Consider the following 23,383-nt stretch of genomic DNA (forward strand, 5'->3'; position numbering starts at 1 on the left):
CTCAAACTCACACAGCAAACACACAAAAGCTCCTTTCAGGGTCTAACTTACCACTTTTGCCTCTAGCTTTAGTGACGATAAAATCATAAAAGCTGTGGTGCTGGAAGAGAAAAGGACACAACATGGTGACAAGGAGGTCATCTGGCATAGATAACATACACAAAAAGTTGTATTCTCAAACAAACATGTCTGCAATAAACTTAGGCAGCACAGCGCAAGGTAGCAAAGATGAGACCGCTTTGACTTCTAAGATGAGCTAGTTGAGAGCATTTTCAATTCCGGTTATGTACCTTGTCATATTTGTATATTCTTACACTTTGCAAATCAATGACGTGTTCTAAAATGTAAAAGTTATTATAGTCCCCAAGTTCAATATGAAAAGACTAAAAATGTAATATTTGCGACTATCATCTGCAAGCTACACACACACACACACACACACACACCCCCGTAGCCTGTTGTCAAGGGTTTCACCCCATAATTAAGGCAGACTATGAGGAGACTTGAAACATGCATCCTCACAAATTTAAGAGATTATAGAGCCTCCACAGGGAACGACCCCATTTTTTAATGTACGTTTTGGTTTTCGCCTTTTACATATGCCCAATTTTGGAAGCTAAGAAACTGAGGCAGAGGGAGTGAAATTTGGCCAGGATCACACAATTTTTGTTAAAAAAAAAAAATTGAAGTGGGGATTACAACACATGGTATTTTATGTCCAAAGTCGGCAATGTAACCATCAAAGTCACATGAATTTCTAGAACCTGCAGATAGGCACATTTTTATCAAGGACTGTCCATGTTTTAGCGTACGCAACTCCAAGCAAAAGTGCAGAATCTCATAGTCCTAAGGAATGAAAGTGCTCCCAAGGTAAAGAGACCTATGCCACGCTGCGGCTGCTCATCTCTGCCTGCCTAAAATTACTTTCTAGATTTCTGCCTTAGAATACCATTGAAATATAATATGATCACATATACCATGCCACACGTCTTTATGCGTCACAGGTATAAGGTCGATGAGTTGAAATATAAGTGACATTAGCAGAGTGCAGCGCCTTAAGCAGTCCCTTCATCCATTCACTGGTTTAGTTACTGCTGCCCGCTACACCCACAGGCACTAGAACGTCCGCAGCGATAGGTTTACAGGTAGAGCTATTTAGTCTGCAGGGACCTTCACAATATAGTATTATAAATGGGCCTCGTGAGGGTCCAGTGTCTACGTTAAATAATTAATCTGCTGGTGGGTATGTGAACAAATGCCAGGCAGGTGGGAGGACTTTGCGCACTTTCGCCTCAGTCAGAAGAAACCCTACGACTGGGCCTGCCCTAAACACAGCTAACTACCCTCTTTTACCAGATTTGGTGACTGCTGGTTGTCCTCCATGGTTACAGATAAAAAGGATTATGCCCATCCTGTTAGAATAGCTGCTATCAGAGGGCCTACAGGCGTCCATACGCCCTCCCAAGGACTTTGTATACGTTTTCTAATGTGACACAGCTGACAAAGCTGGACTGCCTGGGGCGTGAAAAGACACCAGCCAGGAAGGCCAGAGCAAGGCACAGTTGACTGAAGCTTTGCAGCGAAGGTTTTGAGAAGAAAAAGACGAGACATGAAGGCCCTTCAAACCGACACAACTGAAACTGCTTGGATACACTCAAGGACTAGGAGTCTGGCAAGCCGCCATCACTACAGGAAGCGGATCACACCTGCGCGAGGGAGCACGTTTCCAGCCAAAGCGGGACTGTTCCAAGGATTAGGGTGCAGAGGAAAAAACTAAAGTGTTAGCTGTAGCCTTTCTCCCCAATTGAAGAATGGTTGCGTCACCTCTGCCCTTTCCATTCCAGAGCTATAAGCATTCAATGACGCAGTTGGCTTCGGGCCTTAAATCGCAGTTTAAAGTCACTGCTGGTGCAGCCTACGTGTTCAGCAGCTTGCCCTGCCAACTGAAAATCGTTACCACAAACAGGCAATTCTGATATACAGCTGCTGGACGCTGGCATCTCGAGAAACATTTCTGGAGGTCCCTTCATCCAGCTCACAATCACACATCACTGGTTACAAGACCGTCAGACTCGTTCCTTAACTCTACTCCGTACACCCGAGGTTCCAGTAACGACCAGACTCACCGCAGTCTTGTTATCTCAACACCAAGACTGCTGATCTAATTTTTTGACAATAAATATTTTGGAGTTGGTTAGAACCTTTTGCGGAGGTTCGTTGGTGAGTTTTTGGGCTTTGTTGGTTAGGTCTCGCCTACAGACAGTTTTTAGCTGGACAATACCAAAACGTCAGCAGGCTTTGCGCCAACCCATTGCTTACAACTGTATTGCTTTCTTGTCAATCCAATTTGCTTGCTTCTTATTCAACTGCTTCCTTTCTCTTTCCTGTTTGTCCTTCTTCAGGAGAACAGCCTCTTCTCCATCCTCTTCTCCATCCTCGTTTGGATGCCTTGTATCCTTACAGGATTTCCATTTAGGGAACAACGTTTGAGTACATGAGTTTTCTTGCTCTCTACCTCATGTGCTCCTTCTCCTCTCAAACGCTCCCCCACACAGTCAGTGTTACTCCCTACACATGTCCACGGATTCTCCTTTCCCTCTGTTTTTTTTTTTTCATCCTTCTGCCTCAAACTCCTCCATTGCTAGCCCACCAACTACCCTTTGCTACCTTCCCACCTCCATTGAATTCTCTCCAAAGTCTCCTCTGTTGCTTCACCACCCCTCCTGTTGTGATTTTTAAAACTCTTTATTTTATTTTTGGAAGGCCTGGCTGCTGTTGGAGCCTGCATCTTTTTGAAAATTAGCTTTTCGGCACATTTACATAATTTCTTTCTGTGCAATTTACAGATCTAATATTGGTATGCACTATCTTAGAACGGGGAATCATGCAGTGCAGTGCGTGCTGACTTTTCAGCAGAGAATGCGCTACTGGTGCCAATCACAGGGCGACCAGCACGACGTGCCCATTCCTGCCCGTTGGTGGAACTCTGCAGCATCTTGGAGTTTTTATGTAACTCGGCGGAATTCCGCAGAGTAAAATTCCACGTGTTCCGCCCAACCCTACTGTTGACCATTACCTATCCCCCCAGGCTGCTAACCCCCCTGAGGCTACCAACACATTTTCGAAAGTGCAGGGTGTTCAAAAAAAGTCAGCTTTCTCTTTACCAATGAGATACCACCTACTTTGAGGTGTCAGTGTATTTTTTAATGATTTGCAACCACAATTTCGATCTAAAGTAACTGATGGATCTCATAGCAAATAGCAATTAGAAAGGGATGCCCTTTTCAGATTCCTCTGCTAACTGAGATTCGGACTGAGCTGCAGAAATTCTTTGGCAATTCAGAAAGTTTTTCTGTTTCACAAAAGGGTTTATTACATTGAAAATCCATTTCTTTTGGTCACAAACCCCACGGTTTCACAAACTGCATGGTCTACACCCAATACAAGGTTTTTGTAAACCTGGCCCTTAATATCAAATCTCAGTCGTGTTTTTTTTAACCATAACATTAAAGGTTGTCACTTAACATCTAACAGGACATCTTGATTATTAAAAGATAAATTTACCAAACACTTAAGAACAAAATAAATTGTAAAAAGGTTTTGTTTTTTAAACCTGATGGATTATAATTCATTTTGCATGCATCATCTTCACCCTTTAGCTGGGGATATCCCGTTCCGGGAGCACAAAATTACATCTTGTATATCTATGGGTGTCTAAGCAAAGGTATTCTGAATCTTCCTTCACAGCATCGCTCTTCTGAGCAGGTGCATGGGAATCGCAATGATGTGAAGGAAGATTTAAAAAACGAAGACTACGCGGCTATTCTCCAAAAAAGATACTTTAATTAGTGCTGAAGATTCAAGAAATAATATTATGAGAAAAAACAAGTGATTGAGAGGCCAGCTCTTTAACTTCAAGAGAAGAACAGAGCAAGATAATGGACAAAGCATGACGCGTAATCTGAATGTATGCACTGCACCGCGGAGGAAGGACTTACATGAGGGATAATCAGATCTTCCTTGATGTACATAAGCTGCTCCACACCAGCCGACCTACACAACAGGAAGTGAAATGTGTCAGAGTCGCGACACAGAGGCCAAAAACAGCATCATCCAGTCTAACTGCAGTAACTGGCCAACCCCCCTTCATAAGCCAGGTCTTCAGAGGTGATGGACATGAAACCTCTGCAACTTAGCAAGCTGAGCCTCACCCCACACCAGGATCACCTACCACAGCCCAGAGGAAGGCCGGTCACATCAACCCCCCCTCATAAGCCAGGTCTTCAGAGGTGATGGACATGAAACCTCTGCAACTTAGCAAGCTGAGCCTCACCCCACACCAGGATCTCACAGCACAGCCCAGAGGAAGGCCGGTCACATCAACCCCCCCTCATAAGCCAGGTCCTCAGAGGTGATGGACATGAAACCTCTGCAACTTAGCAAGCTGAGCCTCACCCCACACCAGGATCTCCTACCACAGCCCAGAGGAAGGCCGGTCACATCAACCCCCCTTCATAAGCCAGGTCCTCAGAGGTGATGGACATGAAACCTCTGCAACTTAGCAAGCTGAGCCTCACCCCACACCAGGATCTCCTACCACAGCCCAGAGGAAGGCCGGTCACATCAACCCCCCCTCATAAGCCAGGTCTTCAGAGGTGATGGACATGAAACCTCTGCAACTTAGCAAGCTGAGCCTCACCCCACACCAGGATCTCCTACCACAGCCCAGAGGAAGGCCGGTCACATCAACCCCCCCTCATAAGCCAGGTCTTCAGAGGTGATGGACATGAAACCTCTGCAACTTAGCAAGCTGAGCCTCACCCCACACCAGGATCTCCTACCACAGCCCAGAGGAAGGCCGGTCACATCAACCCCCCCTCATAAGCCAGGTCTTCAGAGGTGATGGACATGAAACCTCTGCAACTTAGCAAGCTGAGCCTCACCCCACACCAGGATCTCATACCACAGCCCAGTGGAAGGCCGGTCACATCAACCCCTCTTCTGCCGATAAAGGGAAGGTTGGTTACGGAAAGCCAATATGGCTGGCTGATGAACAGAGTCCAATAATGATGCTGATTCACACTTATGTACATTATATTCCGCCACCCCAACATTTCCCTGTAAAGTAATCACCAGCAGAGCTAGTCTGTGTGTTTAGCAAGGTGCACCTGAGTTCACTGAAGTCCTTCCGCAGGATTTCCAGGGCCTTCTGAAGGAACTGCTGCATGGTGTTCCCCTTCTTCATCTGCAAACACGTGAGAGAAACAAAGCTGGGATTGCATGTGGGACATGAGTGCTGGTGAACAGCAGAGCATGACTTTACCTTCATATCCCACCAGCAGGCGTGCGGGAGCTGGACAACTTCAGCATTTTGGTTGAAATTCCACAAACTAATACAAGTACTGGGAGGTAACACCAGGGAGTCTGCACATAACTCAATACAACCACTGATTCTGCACGTAACCAACCGCTAAGCCCGCATATAACTGGTTAACAATCACACTCGCACAGTGCCAAGATTCAAAGCTTCACAGATATTTTTGCAGCAAGTGCATAAACTCACCAAGCTAGCTTAACGACTACCACCCTAACATGTGGGATCTACAACTACTGGTAAAAGGAATGGTTCCCTCTAATCCACTGCCTGTCCCTTCCCAAGGGGCATTTGGTACAAGCATATTTACTGCTCACTAAGCATAACGTTGCAGATTCTGTAAATTTACGGGGAAATGTCCGTCTTTTGCCAATTGGCTCTCTCAGCACGTTACAGGTAGATAGCCCCAAATATTCAGAAACGGAGAATCTTAAAATATTCTTATGTGGACTCTGGCGTAAATATATTGGTTGTTTTAAGGCACATCAGTGCATGTTACCGAACCAAGATTATCCGAACCAAGATTATCCAACCATTCCTGCAGTCAGTGCATCTGACAATGTGCGACGGCTCTACCACTCCTCAACGTAGGCTGAACGTTTAAACATGCCTCCTTGAAACAGGTCGATACGCAGGGTGTGAACTAATGAAGCACATGGCTAGCACAGGTCAAGATAAAGGACAGGGACACACTGAAGTATACTCTGATGTACATTCTCAAGAAGTAAGACGCAATCTAACATCACTTAGAGATATTCAGCAAATACTTTTACATATACTCAGATGTATATGCCCTGAATGCAAAAAGGTACAAGCTACTCTGAGGCCCGTAAACAGTTTTAAGTATACTTTGAAGGTCATAACCAGGCAGGGTCAGGTATCTGACATTTTAAAGCAAGAATGGACTTGTTGGGGTACATTATTGAGAAAAGTAAAGAAATAAACTGGAGTGTTGTCTGCATACTCAGGGACAAGCGCCCAAAATGTGTGGGGGTTTTGCCAGAACATACTGCTGAAGAAACGTTGACATTGCAGGCTCTACCTTCACAGTCCGGCGGTGCCCGGAGCCGTCCCAATAACTGAAGGTGATCTCGATCTCCTCACCTGCAGAGACACGCAAAGCCATGGTTAGCCACAAACATGTCAGAAAAACGATAATCAAACCCTTGCCCCAGGAAGCTCTCCATGCTTGCCCCTTCGTGCGTCTAATAAACACCCTTTGCCACCTCCTCTGGTCGCCCAATGCTGCAGCACTTCTTAGGCAGAAGCAACTAAGTACAGTGATGTCCGTCCTGTACATTTGTATGATGGAACAACGCAGGGAAATACTTTGCAAGCCTTTACACCTTTTTTTTAACCACACATTTTCTTTTAGAACGCATATGTTTTTACAACACATACCATTACCACGCATTGTGTGTGCGCGCAATATATATTATTTTTTATATTTGTTGGGGGGACCACCCCCACACACCCCTCAACTTACCATAAATGCGTGGTAAAGGTATACGTTGTAAAAGGCATATACGTGGTAAAAACGTGTGGTGAAAAATGCGTGGTAAAGGCACAACATGGTAAAAACCTTGTTGTAAAGCAGTTTCCCATCCTGTACCATCACAGGCATCACGTATGCCAAAGTCCAGGGGCAGCGAGACCCGATACCACACACGGAGCATAGCAGAAGACTGCTAGCTGCTTCACATACTTTTAATCTTCTCCTGCTTGCCCTCCCACTCCTGGCGCAGCTCCTCTCGCAATCTGTTTTCTTCTTCCTGTAAACATGGAGGAGAAAAAGTTTTAAAAAAATGTTTTTTTTAAATGTTAAACATTTACCTGCGAAGAAGGCCATGTTAGGAACTCCTAGGAAGGTGAGGGCAAAGCAAGGTTAAGGCGAATCATGAGCAAAAGGCTTTGATAAAATTCATCTTCAGAGGGCGATGAAGGTAATATCCAAGTAGAGTACCAAGGCGCGGGTGCTAGAGTCACCTGTGTGCTCCGATAGTAACAAGGTAGTCATAGTGAGCATGTGATGAGCTGAAGTGGGGTTAAAAGAAGACTAACTAGGAGCCGCAGAAGGTGACAGCACTGAGAGGTTTAGGGGCACAATGAAAGCACCAGACGGTATAGATCAGCACCCAATCGCGCGCAGACCGACAGTATTGAGATCTAGGCTCGGAAATGAAGACTCTCGACAGAGGTTGAGGAGGACTCACCTCTCGCTCTCGGTCTGGCAGGAAACTGGTGTCTACATCAGGGTTTTTGCCCAGATTTTTCTTTTTCTTCTTCATTGGAATCACTGAAGGTCAAAGAAAAAGTTCATCCAACTTACAGCAAACTAAACTCAAGCAATCAAACTGAGCACAACCAAGCATTGATACATAGGAGAAAAAAAGAAAAAAAAACACACTGGCCAAAATGGGAAATGAGGACTGGCACAAAGGGGAAATAGAAGAGCTGACACAAAGAGGAAATCAAAGCGCCACCACAGACAGGAAAGTAAAGCACTAACACAAAGAGAACAAAAACAGAGTACAGGCACAAAGACAAACTCAATAACTGGCACAATGGAAAAATCAGTGTCTGCACAAAGGAATATCATGCATTGGTACAAGCCATTGGGAAAAACGGAATTTAAGAACATGCAAAACTGAAATTCACGTCAAGACACTGAAGAAATTAAGTCCATGGCAGAATGGAAATTCAATGTATGGCAGAATGGAAATTCAAACACCTGCACACAGGAAATTCAAACAATGACAAATGAAGTCAAGCAAAAGTATGTGAAAAATCAAGCTACAGGACATAGGCAATTCAGTGATAGCATACAGGAAAGACGCAAAAGAAACTCAACCAGTTTTCAAAAGGGCAGGTACAACAGAAAATCAAGTGCCCACATAGAAAGTGTAAGGAATCCTATGACAAATTCAAGCAATTTCCTGAGAAAAACAAAGAGGTATTGGACACTGAAATTCAAGTGATGGCACAGGGGAAATTAAAAAGAGCACACAATATTCAACAGATACACAAAACAGATTAAGCAACAGTACAATGGCTATTCAAGTGATGGCTCAGGAGAAAGACAGTAGAGGGCAATGAGGAGATCCAAGCAACAGCACAAGGGAAATCAAACAAACGCCACACAATCGCAACCAGTGCCGCACCGCTGACTCATCCCAGGGCACGGGGCAAGAGCAACCTTTTGACGGAAGATTTAAACAGTGCCGCGGGCATTCACATAATAAAATATAGGGCATTTAACTGGGCACGCATCTCCACAGATTGATGCTTGAATCCACCCCAACCGATAAACTGCTCAAATACCAGACAAAGATCAAGCAGGCACTATTGAGCACGCAACATTCATTACTACACAAACAAACAAAAAACGCACAAGAGGGACAAAAACAAGGGCTTTAAGAAACATCTGGAATCCTGACCCTCCTTTTCCAACTCTTCCTCAATGTCATCCGGATCTTCGTCGTCGTCGTCATCGTCATCATCCTCCTCCTCCTCCTCTTCACCATCATCGATGGTGAAAGACAAGCTGGCGATCTTCCGCTTCTGCTCTTTCTTCCGCTCCTTCTCCCTCTGTTTTTCTAGTTTTCTGGAACGAGGGGGGAAGGAGAGGAAAGCAATTTAGAATACATAATCTGTATATGTGTGGGTGGGGGAGAAGCAAAGGCCCCAAAATCCATACTCTGTAAGACAGCAGAGCATTAAAAATTCAAATACAGCAAGTGAATGTTTTAAGTTTGAATGTTTTAAGTTTAAGTGTTTTAGTTAAAACTTTTGCACTAAAAATAATAAACAAATATATTCATTAAAAACATTAAAGTACTAAAAAAAAACAGACTGTACAAAATAGAGGTTGCGCAATTATATATTACGCTGTGCATAAAAACAATAAAATACAGACTGATTATTGCAAATTCAGTACTAACATTTCACAACATGAAGCTCCAAGCCTAGTTACTGTTTAGACGGGCTGATAAACCCTGGGACAGCTGCCCCCCTGACCATTCGGGAGCTGTTAATTCACATAAAGCGCACAATGTGCCAGTGCTGGACCGTAATACAGTTCACAATAAAGTGGCAGTGCAAGCAAAGTGGCAGTGCAAGCAAAGTCTTGTGCGAAGGGGGTCAGGGTATCGGATTCAGCCAGATGTATTACCGTCTGTGGATGATTAATTTTCAGATCTAGTCATGTCAGGTATTTCACCAGTCTGCAAATTAAGTTGAATGTCTGAGGGATTGAGCAGGCTATGATGGCCTGCCTCCATTGACGCAGCCCCCTAGCATTAAATGCTGGTTTTAATATGCTTTTCCGGTCGGTCCTCTGTGGTAAATAATTTAATTACCGGTACTTAATTTGATGCGGAAAATTAATAAGAATAGCTCAGTAAAATAAGAGGCAGAATCCGTGGTATTAGAGATTCGGAACGGGCTTTATTCCAACAACAATTCGAATTGTGGGTTCCATATTCCATCACCACGAAGGTTCAGGAAGTGAAAGACAATACTTTATTGACAGGTAATCATTTTTATAGAAGAGGCATTACAGTGAAACAGATGCAGGAGGCGTAACAGTTGATAACAGAGATAAAGACATACATGCGTAACTAAAATGGGTGTAACTAGGCGTAACTAAAGAACGTCATTAGGTATGATGTCACAAATGGGTGGTCCCATGAAAGAATTTCGCAATGTCAGCAAAAATACTTGGCAGAGATGCGCGCGCAGCAGCATGACGTGTGATTTGACGTGCAACTAGGGGGTGAAGGGGACTTGACATTTAGCTCTACATGTGGAGACAAAAGTCTGGGGGGTCAAGTCAACCTAATCCCAAATCATATCTAACATCCTATGTTTAAAGAACTATGTTATCCAAAAAGAAAGGTCTCTCGAACAAAATCTATTCTATACTGACTATGAGTGTGTGTACAAGCGTCTAAGTGTCTACATGAGATGCAAGGGCAGAAATCTTCCATAGTAACAGGGCTATGAATTACTTGCATAAAGACAGAGAAACCGGGCCTTTTGCTCGGTAGCTGGAAGAATGTTTACTTAAACTACTAGACAGGAATGCATTGGATGGGGAGCGGAGCAGAGCAGATAATCTTGAAGGTGAAATACAGTTTTTGGCAGGCAGACAGGCCGAGTCAGGCACCGTTAGCCGCGCAGGGAGTAGGACAAAGTTCATGGATACAGATGCGAGCTCAGACTGGGGCTTTCAGCGGCAGAAGGCAGGAAAAGGCTTAATGGCAGAATCAGGGCCTACTCGCCTGGACTGTAAAATGGGATAAATGAACCACATAAAGCCGGTGGCCTTTCATACTTAGGAATAGAATATCCGGCCCATTCATGGCGGATCTGAAAGAGGACATGTTGACGGTGGACGCACATGTGTTTGCGTCTTCATAACTGGAACTGGAGGGAACATACATGTACGTGTGACTTATACATGAAACCGTTGGGGTCCAAGATAGGGGACATAACTGATCATAAAAATCCATATTTCCACATTCCCTCCTTGTCCCCTACTTGCCCTTAAGAGATATCAATCTTCATCAATCCGTCGATCTGTTCATATAGCATCATTTGTTCTTCTTTCTTCTTCCGGGATGAATGAAATCTTGGTGGTGGAATACACGATGTGGCACACAGACCACAAATCGCTGGTCCACATTGTAGGCATAAGCAGCAACTGAATAGTATGAGAAAGCCAATACCTAGGAAGGATAGGACCCTCCATCCCCAGGCTGACAATACACTCCAAAACCAACCGGACCAAGTCCAGGTGCCTGGATTCTGGTGTATCTGGCTTACAATCTTATGAAGGCGAGTTATGGCTTTATATACTGACGGCGAATTTTCTGGTATGAAAATGCAACAACTTGATCCGATGACCCTACAAGCTCCGCCCCTATCGGCCAGGATGACGTCAAGGACAAGACGATTTTGAAGCACAACAATCCGCATAGCAGACTGCTCTTCTGTTAAATTGCCTAAGGCGGAAATAGTTTCATTTACTACGGCTTCAAGAGTCCTAGTTAATCTACGTATCAGCTTACTATTGGTAACTGTACCTATATAGGGAAAGAGACCTTTATTGAAATCTGTATACTTTTCCCATGCCGTCTCAGTGTAATCGACAATTGGGAGATCTCTCCGTTCTCTATTGTGTACTAAATGAGTATTTCTGTGATAATCAGGAGGGGCTAGGAAAACAGGTGGCAAAAGGAATCCGATGTAACAGGTACCATCCCAATCTAGAGGCAAACGTATATATGCAGTCTGACCACATACGAAGTAGGAATGGCGAGAAGCTCTAAACGTAGACTTGCCTTGATCACTGAATTCTATTACAGTGGTGCATCTACTATGGCCCATATGTATGGAACCATTCTTTCTTACACACAATTCACCTTTAACTGGAAATACTGACATAGCGGGCAAAATTGGTGCAGCTTCGGATTCAACATTCAGGATCATGAGATTAAGCGTGAAATTCCCTAATCCATATACTTCATTTTCTAGATCAGTTCCTGTTCTTTTGGGAAGTCCCTCCTTGTCAGGGTAGCAGACTGAGTAAAACTAGGTTTAGGTTTCCCCATACCCAATGGTCTTGATAAGTTACTGAATTTGAATCTAAGGAATTAATTAAACTAAACCATGCTCCACAGGAGCCATTGTGTGTGAACGGATATGGAAAGAGAGGCAGAATTCCCTTATAGTTCTGATAGGGAGGGAGTCGGCCACATATCCAACAATTTGTAGCATTGCTAGTCTGATGGGAATGATGTAACATACTAATAAAAGTGTTATTGCGCAGCGCAAATCTATAGGACAACTCATGCGGGGGTAATTCACTAAAAGAATGTTCAGCAGTAACATTGTAAATACGTTTAGAAATAGGATAACATATGTGCAACAATATACTTGCAGCGATTATTAAAAGACTTAAGAAAAACAAAATTAATAACGTCACTGTGCAATGACTACGCAGTGATTTACAGTACGCATGCTTTTTCAACTGCATCTTTCGGTTTCTTTCTCTATTCAGGTCTAGGGGATACATGTCAGAGACAAATTCGACCGATTCACCTTGGAGAGGACTTAAACAATCAAATTGTCTGACTTATTAGACCGTAATTTTAGTTTGTATAGTTCCTTATCACTCTGTTCAATCAAAGGAAGCTTTGAGTCAATCAGTGAAGACACGCGAGGTGTATCGTTTACATCAGACGGTAGTCCATGAAATTTCTTGATATGACTTGAATGTATCCAACCTTTGCGACCTTCGATCTTCACGGCTGTCCTCGTGGTGAGCAGTACAAGTTGAGGCGATTTCCACCTAGGATCCAGCTGAGTCTTCCGGTCAAAATTCCGCACTAACACCAGGTCCCCGGGAACTACGTCATGGGGTTTCACCTCGGTGTTGTCGGGAAAGGCTGCAGCTACCTGTGAACGACAAGATTGTAGTGCAGACATCAAGGAAGCCAGGTAATCTGTCAGCATATTACAGTCAACATCAGTTATTTTGCGTGGTATAGGCGTCCCCCACATATTTGGTGGTCTGCCAAAGATCACCTCATAAGGGGATAGCCCTGTTCGAGAGTGCGCTACCATTCTCATGTAAAAGAGTGCAACTGGTAAGGCTACTACCCAATCAACACCTTTCTCTCTACATATTTTGGACAATCTAATTTTCAGAGTTTGATTATGTCGTTCCACTAGACCTGCTGCCTCGGGGTGTCGGACACAGTGAAATTTCCATTGATAGCCTAACAAAAGTGAAACGTGTTTCATTAGTTCGGATGAGAACGGCTGGCCGTTATCTGAGTAGACAACACGTGGTAAACCGTACCGTGGGAAGAATTCTCGAACTAACTGTTTGGCAGTAGTCGGGGCAGTGTAATCTGAAACCGGGTATGCTTCTGTTCAACGGGAAAGAGCACAGACAACTACGAGAACATATTTGAATCCTCGACATCGTTCCATCTGGATATAATCCATCTGGAGGACTTCAAAAGGGTGATCAGGAGGCTGAAATCCACCCTGTTCTACGGGAATGCTTTTACCTGGGTTGAACTGACAACAGATCATACAGGTACGAACTTTTTGTTTAGCTGCTGCTCGTAAATGTTTGTTGAACCAAATGTGTTGAATGCTGTCTAGCATAGCTTTCTCTCCTAGGTGCGCTGGACTATGTATTGTATTAATGATAACTTGAACCATAGAGTCAGGAAGGAACCATACAGATTTTTCCTTCGTCATCCATCCTTGATCCGTTTGGATCCCTCCTAATTCAGTCCATTTCTTTATTTCATCTGGTGTAGCATGTGTCTGTATGTCAATTACGTCAAGAGCGGGATCCTTAACCGTCATGCAATGTGTTGGTGTCGGAACTATTGTCTTTGTCATGTCAGATGTGTGAGTTTGAGCAGTCTGTTTAGCTGTTCTGTCAGCTAGATCATTGCCTTGGGAAATGATATCAATAACTTTCGTATGAGCTTTACATTTCATAATTGATATTGCAGTGGGTAGATGTATTGCATCTAATAAGGCATGAATGAGGGGTCCGTGCTGAATGTGGGCACCGTGAGAAGTTAAATAACCTCTCTCTCGCCACAGCACGCCGAAGTCATGTACAACTCCGAATGCATAACGTGAATCAGTGTATATGTTGACTTTCTTATTTGTGGCTTGAATACAGGCTTGTGTCAGAGCGATGAGCTCTGCTGCTTGAGCTGACAAGGTATTTATGCAATTTGTTTCAATGACTTCAGTGTCCGTTGTGACTGCATACGCGGCCACTAGCTCTCCTGTACTTGTTCTCATACATGAACCATCTACATACAACGTCAGGTCTGGATCTGACAATGGGACGTCTGTCAAGTCTTGTCTGGGTTTCGTCGTGATAGTAATAACTTCAATACAATCATGTGCTAGTGGGTCTGTTCCGTTTACTGGCAAAAGTGTGGCAGGATTTAACGTATTACAACGTCTGATTTCTATGTGTGGCTGAAACAATGTTAATTCGTAACCGGTGAGTCTTGCTATAGTCAAGTGTTGTGTTTGCGTTCGGTTCAAGAGAACCTCTACTGCGTGTGGTATTTGTACTGTCAATGGATGTCCTAACACTATGGCATCACTTTGTCTGATTGCTAAAGCTGTTGCTGCCACTGATTTCAGGCACGCAGGCAGAGCCTGAGCTACGGGATCTAATGTACTAGAAAAATAAGCACATGGTTTGTGTGATCCTGCTTCTTCCTGTGTGAGTACTGACAAGGCAGTACCTTCGCGTTCTGTAACAAAGAGCGTAAAATGTTTATTGTAACATGGTGTTGCTAAAACAGGTGCTTGACATAAAGCTTTCTTTAGGCTTTCAAAAGCTTGTGTATGTTCCTGAGTCCAAGGGAGGACAGTCGATGTGGCTGCCTCCTGTGTTGTCAACTGAATGAGTGGTTTTGCTAGAAATGCATACTGAGGGATCCACTGCCTACAATATGAAGTGAGGCCTATAAAAGCCCGTACCTCCTTTTGTGTCTTGGGTATTGGCATGTTAGCAATTAACTGGATGCGATCGGGTGTAAGCTGCCTTCCCTCCTTGGACAGCGAGTGCCCAAGGTAAACAACTCGCTGGACACAGAATTGCAGTTTAGAAGGGGACACCTTGTGCCCCTTTTCGGCCAGAAAATGTAAAACCGTCAGTGAGGCTTTTTCACATTCAGGATCGCTTCTAGCGGTGATCAGCAGATCATCGACATATTGAAGCAGAGCAGTGTTGACTGGCATGTGGATACTGTCAAGTTCTCGTTTCAGTGCTTGGCTATAGATGCTGGGGCTTTCTGTGAATCCTTGAGGTGCGCGTGTGAATTTAAAGCTTCGTCCATTTAAACTAAATCCGAACAAGTATTGGCTTTCCGGATCTATTGGGACGCTGAAAAAGGCATTCTTGAGATCAATTACAGTAAAGAATGTTGCTTCGGAATCAATGGCTGTCAGTAATGAAGAAATGTCTGGGACTACGGGGTATTGTGGTACAATGCATTTATTTAATTCGCGCAGATCAATAACCAATCGATATACTGGCGGAGCTTTTGGATCAGTTCGTTTAAGAATCGGAATTATCGGGGAATTGCATACATTGGAGTCGGTTTCCACAACCACTCCTTGGGTAATAAGCTAGTCAATGATTTGCAGTAAAGCCACTACAGCATCTGGGGGTAACTTGTATTGTCGCATTCGTGGTAGTACCACTCCTGTCTTTAGTGTGACTCGATATGGTGTAATGTTCATGCAATCAACATCTGTAGGGCCTTGTGCCCATAAATGTGTGGGTAAAGTCTGCAGTCGGTGATCCATGTCTTGGGACACATAGTGCCCTTTGAAATCACGTAAAAACAATCTTACTCCTTCCGGAGAACAACATATTATAGCTCCTAGAGCTTTCAATGTTTTTATACCTAACAGGTTTTCTGGACATGATTTAGTAAGCAATAAATCTGTAGTTCGTGTCAAGGGACCAATCGTAAGTGGAAGAGGCTGTGATACTTCGTTAATGATAGGTTTTCCTGAAAAACCAAGGGAAATATTCTGTGAGCCTGAGAGGGGTGCCCCTGGAACTTCACTACGTTTTATGGTTGTTCGGCTTGCCCCTGTATCAAGTAAAAATTTTCTATCTTGGCCTAATAGTTCACTGTGTACATAAGGTCCTTCTTGATCTACAGGGACCTCGATAAGGGGTAAGCCAACTTCCCTCTCTAGGCTGTTTCATGAGTATCGTTGATAATCAGGATAGTCATACTGTGCGGTCTGGTACATCTGTTGTGTCGTTGTTTGTGTGGCAGCAATAGGCTGCGGTGGTGGAGCTGGCATAGACTGTTGCGGAGCTGGCATGGACTGTGCATGCTGCGGGGCTCCTTGTTGGTTCTGATCCTGTCTAAGTGGCCGTGGTCTTTCTTTTGTATTACCTATGGCGATATTATGTTTTAAAACTGGACAATCGTGTACATAATGACCTGGCTGTTTACAATAGTTGCATGTCCCTTTTACAGGACCTGCTGAGACACTGGACTGTGTCATACCCTTTTTATGACCGTCAGCTGGAACCGTCTGGGAAACTAGCATTTTCATTTTCGTGTCTTTCATGCGTCTTTGTTCATGTTCTTGTTCCTCTCTAATTCTATTGTGATGGTACTGTAGCATTTGTAACATTTGTGACGGAGTGTTACCTTGCCAGGTACTCTCGAATTTCAATACTCTATTCTTAACTTGGGGCAAGGAATTTTCAACTAATTTTGTCACAAACAGATGTGGATACGATTCGCTACTTGCTTTTATTCCACTATTTATACCAAAACATTTTTCGAATCGGGCATAGAAATCACTAGTGTCTTCATCTTGCTTTTGTTTACAGGCTGATATTGCACCCCAGTCTTCCTTTTTCGTAGTTAATAAACGTGGCAGTACCTGTACTAGTAAACCTGGTAGTGTTTTGGTCTTTTCCCCAAGCCCTAAACCTGGACCTCGAGCTGTTTCTTCGTTTTCTAATGCTGTCCAATCTATCTTTTGGTCTCCCACCTCCCAATCCTTTTCCTTGAGTTTTTCGTAAATGCCCGCAGGCATTAATACCTTTAATATTTTCATAATGTCGGGATAGGTATACTCTCCCATGAGCAACATGTCTTTAATTTCACGGTGGAAACCCGCTGGGTCTTTGTCATGACTGGGTACCACTTTCTTCATTTCTAATAGTTCTATTTTAGATATGGGTGTGTATACAAACACACGTTTAAACTGATTGTCATCACCTTTTATCGGGTGCACTTCGCGTAAGGGATTCTGTCTATCCATGTAATACGTCGTTCTTTCCTTGATGGGCAGTGAGACATGTTCGGGGCATACAAAAAGAATGTACTGCTTTCTAGATTCTAGTATTTCTCTAATTAACTCAGTACCTGAACCTCTCCATTTATTCGTGAGTAATTCAGTCAAGATATCAGGTAAGGGACCAGGATCGGAGTGTTGGCTTTTATATAATATAAGGAGTTGTTGAATCATATAGATACCAGCTAAACGCTGTTCATCTGGGGTGAGGTTCAAAAACGTGTGCGCTAGTGTATCATCACTATATTTTCCGGGACTGTCAACCCAGTGAACGGCTGACCTGGCTAATTCTTGTTCGTCCATAGAATCGAGTATATGATAACCCCTTCGTTCTCGGAGTAATTTGTCAGCGGCTTGGAACGAATGTTCGGGGGACCTTATATTTATTATAGGGGTTTGGAAATTTCTGTTATTATCTGGACGTATCGGACGTATCGGATCAGTAAAGCATCTAGTATTATTACAAGATCTTCCTCTACCTACATAGGCCATGGTTTCTAACTGTCCTGTGGGCAGTTCCAATTCTTCCTCCTCCTCGTTTTGTTCAGGCTGGTCTACCGCTAATCTTTCTTCGTGTATTCGTTCTACTTCTTTGCGGATCTTTCGGCACATAGCTACTATACTTAATAGTTTATCATGTCTCCCCTCTGATATATTTCGACTCCATGTGGTAAGAATTCGCATTTCTTCCGGATTTACCCCTGGTCGGTCTTGATTTCAGATCACACAATTTATGAGGAAACGTAACAGTTCCCCCTGTATCTCCACTTTCTGGTACTCCATGGCTCTATTAATACTTTCAGAATCTCGCCCTGACTGGACAAAGTGATATATATTTTCTAAATGTGTAATCATTCCTGGTAGCCTCCCTAAATATATTGCAGCTCGTCGGATACGTAATGATGCCAGCAGCATTTCGTCCTCTTTGCCGGGCACAGGATCATATCTACAATCTACTAGAAGTTCCTTAAGCATGTCGGGAGTTACTAGTTTGGGCGTACGTTGGTGGGCTAATTCTTGAAAGGAAAGTTTATTTACTCTGGGTGGCGTGGAAAAAATGTTTGTTGTACCTCCTGTAGCACCGCCTGGGGTGCTGGATGTGAAAGGATTCGTTGAACGTGATATAGCAACCATAGGTGTGGATACAGCTGTAGAAACAGATGTGCTTGCCGGAACTTGTGTCGGAGTTTGTTGTTGCGGAGGTACAGACGGAGGAGGGTCTTGGCGTTGAACCCCCTCGGCAGGCGGTCTATGTGGTGCAGTATTAGCATACTCGGGAGCTGCGTCGTCTAAATAAGAGGAAAGGAAAACATCTTCTGCGGTTCTGGGATGCCCTTTGGGATGTGCTTTTATCGGAAACAATGGAGGTGGCAAGTCTTTTGGTATCTCCGGAGTAGCCTTAGGTAACCCTTCGGCCAGAAGAGGATACATACCATTCATAAGGGCATTTCTTTGTCTGTCTCTTGTTCTGATTTTACTCGGGTACCTTCTTCAATTAATAGATTTTCTCGGACTTTATTTGAATTCTCCTTACTTTTCTCTTCCTGTCTGAGTGCTTTTTCTGTACGTCTATATGATTCTTTACGCCATAATTCAATGGCATCTTTCTGTGATTGTCTAGCTTTCTTTTTCCATAATTCTTCCTCTACTTTCATGATGCAATCTGCATCCCAGGTCCCAGCTGCGGGCCACCTCTGACTTTCTGGTAATTCCTTGGTGTAGTCTACCCATAAATCAAGAAATAATATGGCGTCTAGGCCATGTTTATGATACATGAAGTACCCTGGAGTGTCCCTAGGAGGAATGGGAACAGCTTCTTCGAGTACCCCTTTTCTAGTTTTGATCTGTCTTAATTTCGAAAAGAGCGGCATATTGAGAACTGATCTGATACCTAATTTTGAACACGTTTAATACAACAAAACACAATAATGAACAGTCATTCACACCACAATATGCAGAACGTATTTAAAACATTTAACATTTAACATTTAATGAACAACAATGATGGCCATTTAGGGAACTAGTCACTAAGCATAATACTCGGCACTAACTAGGTAATTCTGAATTATATACTAGACATACTAGATATACTGCTGAACAGTACAGATACACTGCTGAAACAGTGCAGACCGGATTTGTGTACCCAAACCCGTCTTGACCGGCACAACCTATGTGCACGTCAGAACGCCTCCCCGGCAATGGTACTCACCGGGTAGCTCGGAACGGAAGGCCTCGGAACTGAACTGAACTGGACTTGAACCGGACTGGACTCGACTCGACACTTCGGAACTTCGGAACCTGGTGGGCCTCTGTATACCTCGGATCTTGCTCTCTCAGCTAGGCTCTGGTCGGGATACTTCGCACTTCTCACCGCCTCGTCTGGGTGTTGATCGCAGCCTCAGTTACCCCCGCTCGGCAGGAGGGAGATACAGGAAATCCTGTGGGTACGCGTTGTTGTCCGTCCAGCTGTGGCAGGAGACCGGGCCTGCAACGCACCTCCGGCGCGTGAGATGAGAAAGTGTCCCTATTCGGGCGCCATATATGTGGTAAATAATTTAATTACCGGTACTTAATTTGATGCGGAAAATTAATAAGAATAGCTCAGTAAAATAAGAGGCAGAATCCGTGGTATTAGAGATTCGGAACGGGCTTTATTCCAACAACAATTCGAATTGTGGGTTCCATATTCCATCACCACGAAGGTTCAGGAAGTGAAAGACAATACTTTATTGACAGGTAATCATTTTTATAGAAGAGGCATTACAGTGAAACAGATGCAGGAGGCGTAACAGTTGATAACAGAGATAAAGACATACATGCGTAACTAAAATGGGTGTAACTAGGCGTAACTAAAGAACGTCATTAGGTATGATGTCACAAATGGGTGGTCCCATGAAAGAATTTCGCAATGTCAGCAAAAATACTTGGCAGAGATGCGCGCGCAGCAGCATGACGTGTGATTTGACGTGCAACTAGGGGGTGAAGGGGACTTGACATTTAGCTCTACATGTGGAGACAAAAGTCTGGGGGGTCAAGTCAACCTAATCCCAAATCATATCTAACATCCTATGTTTAAAGAACTATGTTATCCAAAAGGAAAGGTCTCTCGAACAAAATCTATTCTATACTGACTATGAGTGTGTGTACAAGCGTCTAAGTGTCTACATGAGATGCAAGGGCAGAAATCTTCCATAGTAACAGGGCTATGAATTACTTGCATAAAGACAGAGAAACCGGGCCTTTTGCTCGGTAGCTGGAAGAATGTTTACTTAAACTACTAGACAGGAATGCATTGGATGGGGAGCGGAGCAGAGCAGATAATCTTGAAGGTGAAATACAGTTTTTGGCAGGCAGACAGGCCGAGTCAGGCACCGTTAGCCGCGCAGGGAGTAGGACAAAGTTCATGGATACAGATGCGAGCTCAGACTGGGGCTTTCAGCGGCAGAAGGCAGGAAAAGGCTTAATGGCAGAATCAGGGCCTACTCGCCTGGACTGTAAAATGGGATAAATGAACCACATAAAGCCGGTGGCCTTTCATACTTAGGAATAGAATATCCGGCCCATTCATGGCGGATCTGAAAGAGGACATGTTGACGGTGGACGCACATGTGTTTGCGTCTTCATAACTGGAACTGGAGGGAACATACATGTACGTGTGACTTATACATGAAACCGTTGGGGTCCAAGATAGGGGACATAACTGATCATAAAAATCCATATTTCCACACCTCTAAGATTGATTCACATATGCAGATTTGGTGTACTATAGTTTCAGGGGATTTTCCGGATAGTCGGCAGGCCTCTGTACTGATAGGGCATTGCATGGTGGCAAATATAAAAGTGAAGGTAAACAGCTCCAGAAGATATTTACAGTAGGGGAATAAATAATAAGGTTGAGTGTAGGACACCTATTTTTAGTTCACTAAAGATTTACTGTAAGTCTTTCTATTTTCAAGTCACCTAAAAACAATAACCCCTGCAGAGCTTCAGTATCATGCGAGCTTCGCTTTTGGCCACCAGATCAATTTTTTTATGATGAAGAATGCGCTAGATTAGTCACTGTGGAGAATTAGCTCTTCACCCAACATCAGAATCAAATTCCACATTTAAAATTGTTTCTATCAAAAAATGAAACAAAACCGCAACGTGTTTCACAACTCTGCGGTCACTTCCAGAGGCCTTCAACAGGGATAAAGCTGCAACACCACAGTCCCAACATCAATCAATATAGTTTATTTCGGATTCAAAACTCCTTAAAAACAAACATACATCACAGTAAAGCAATCGCCTAAAGATCATTACAATCAAGGTAAAATCAAGACACAAAAAGGACATAACACTGCATCCTTCGAGCTCAAATTAAAAGACAAATCACCTCTGCACAGAAAGGCAATCACAACTCGATGGGAAAATACAAGATTTCAATATGTTTCACATTAAAAGAGAGTAAAAACCATTTATAAGCAACGCCTAATCAACAATCATGTGCACATAAAAGGTCATAAAATGTAAGATAGCAGTCAAGTAATGATCATCAATCAAATGAACTGCACCTACATGGTCATGTAGTGCAAAGGTACAATAAGTGCAAAATAAATTCCAGAAGCTCCGGCACAGCTAAAAATCTAGCACATTGGATCACTAATCAACTTAAGTGCAATAAGGAGGAATAAAAACTTAGACACTAATAAAGATATTCATATCAGATCTCATGATTCTCAACACATGTTCTATTCACCTGAAACTAGTGAATGACTCATTGATGTAATCCACTTCTTGTGAGAAATTGCTGAGGAAAGATGCAGTCTCTAGGCTGCAAGATGGGCATAAAAAGTGCAGTAATTGGTTCCCCAACAGAAACAAAAACTATTAATGGGTAGCGATCTTATCCGAAAAAGGCTCACAAGATGGAACCACTTTGAGATTAAGAAATCTGTCAGACTGCCCGATTTGCATATCCCCAGATCCTCTTCCCACAAAAAAGCCTTAAGTCTGTCTTTTACCAAATCTCTGGAAGTTTGGGCGGCAGCAGAAGGAGAGTTCCAAAGTGCAGCTAAGTCGAGCCGAAAGATCATTTCCTTAGTAGACCTTAGCCAAGAAATGTTCAAGCAGACACTGGGACGTATTCATTCCACAAGGGGAAGCCTATGTGGGGTCAGCTCATCACTGTAAGTCTATGTGGGGTCAGCTCATCACTGTAAGCCTATGTGGGGTCAGCTCATCACTGGACCACAGTCTATGCCGGTAGAGTAGAGGTCTAAGTTTGCTTACTAAAGCAATTGGAAATCTCCCACATTAAAAACTGTAGTATACAGGAGATACTCTGTTCAATCCCAAAATACAAATTGTCTAAAACTTCATACAATTAGGTTCCATTAATAAAAGGAAGTGATTCACATAAAGATGATTAAATACAAAATTTCAATGAACAGCTATTTTTGACTGACATTCCAGAATAACTAAATGTGGCTCCTCCCTAGAAATGTTTTTGCAGATTGATTCCTGTGCATTTCGAGACAAACTAGTTTAAAAGAAATTAATACACCAAAATTATTTAATTGTTTATGATTTCAGACTAAACTTGTTCTGTACAAATACTGGTTAACAACAGAACAATATATTCTAGGAGTGGGTGACTGATTAACTTCAGAACAATATTTACTTGGTGTGGGGGAGGGGGACACTCACTACCAGTCTTCCGCAAGTCCCCTTTCCTAGTTCAGCCAAAATATGACAACATGTAAAGCTATTTCTTAAGATTATATGTTTTTTTTTGTTTGTTTTTAAACAGTTGTGTCCACATTACAAGGTTTTACTACCTAACCGCCTTGCAACTACGCTAAATCTTTTGGCTCATTTGTAAAAGTAACATCGGTGAATTCATATTGTGTGAGTTAAATTAGGTTGCTGAAAGGACAGGCAATAATGTGCTGTATGTACGGGTAGCGCCACTTAGGATAAGAGGTCAAAGGTCAGCCACACCAAGTCCTGTTCACAATGGAGATATTGGGAGAGCAGCATAGACCGGCTGACCCTGAGGGAGGGTCCTCTCTGAGGGGTAAGTAAGCCTAACAATGGGCAGCAGTGGAGGGCTGGATGAACATTCATCTAGCAACT

The 23,383-nt window shown here is 43.3% G+C and overlaps 1 protein-coding gene across 2 annotated transcripts in view; it reads right to left on the reverse strand.

The window, feature by feature from the left end:
* The window catches only part of FAM50A (family with sequence similarity 50 member A), a 179,211-nt gene that overhangs the window by 119,205 nt on the left and 36,623 nt on the right, over nucleotides 1–23,383 (reverse strand). For both annotated transcript variants that reach the window (XR_014969681.1, XM_085629712.1), the window contains exons 4-10: nucleotides 8,812–8,978; nucleotides 7,588–7,670; nucleotides 7,080–7,146; nucleotides 6,417–6,478; nucleotides 5,169–5,245; nucleotides 3,999–4,053; nucleotides 52–100 (exon numbers count right to left, since the gene is read on the reverse strand). Coding sequence is in view for 1 of the 2 variants with exons in the window: in XM_085629712.1 (XP_085485838.1) it covers nucleotides 52–100; nucleotides 3,999–4,053; nucleotides 5,169–5,245; nucleotides 6,417–6,478; nucleotides 7,080–7,146; nucleotides 7,588–7,670; nucleotides 8,812–8,978 (560 nt within the window). In the remaining variant the exon portion in view is untranslated. The remainder of the gene's footprint in view (nucleotides 1–51; nucleotides 101–3,998; nucleotides 4,054–5,168; nucleotides 5,246–6,416; nucleotides 6,479–7,079; nucleotides 7,147–7,587; nucleotides 7,671–8,811; nucleotides 8,979–23,383) is intronic.

The sequence above is a fragment of the Triturus cristatus genome, chromosome 10, assembly GCF_964204655.1.
Source record: "Triturus cristatus chromosome 10, aTriCri1.1, whole genome shotgun sequence".
Lineage (NCBI taxonomy): Eukaryota > Metazoa > Chordata > Amphibia > Caudata > Salamandridae > Triturus > Triturus cristatus.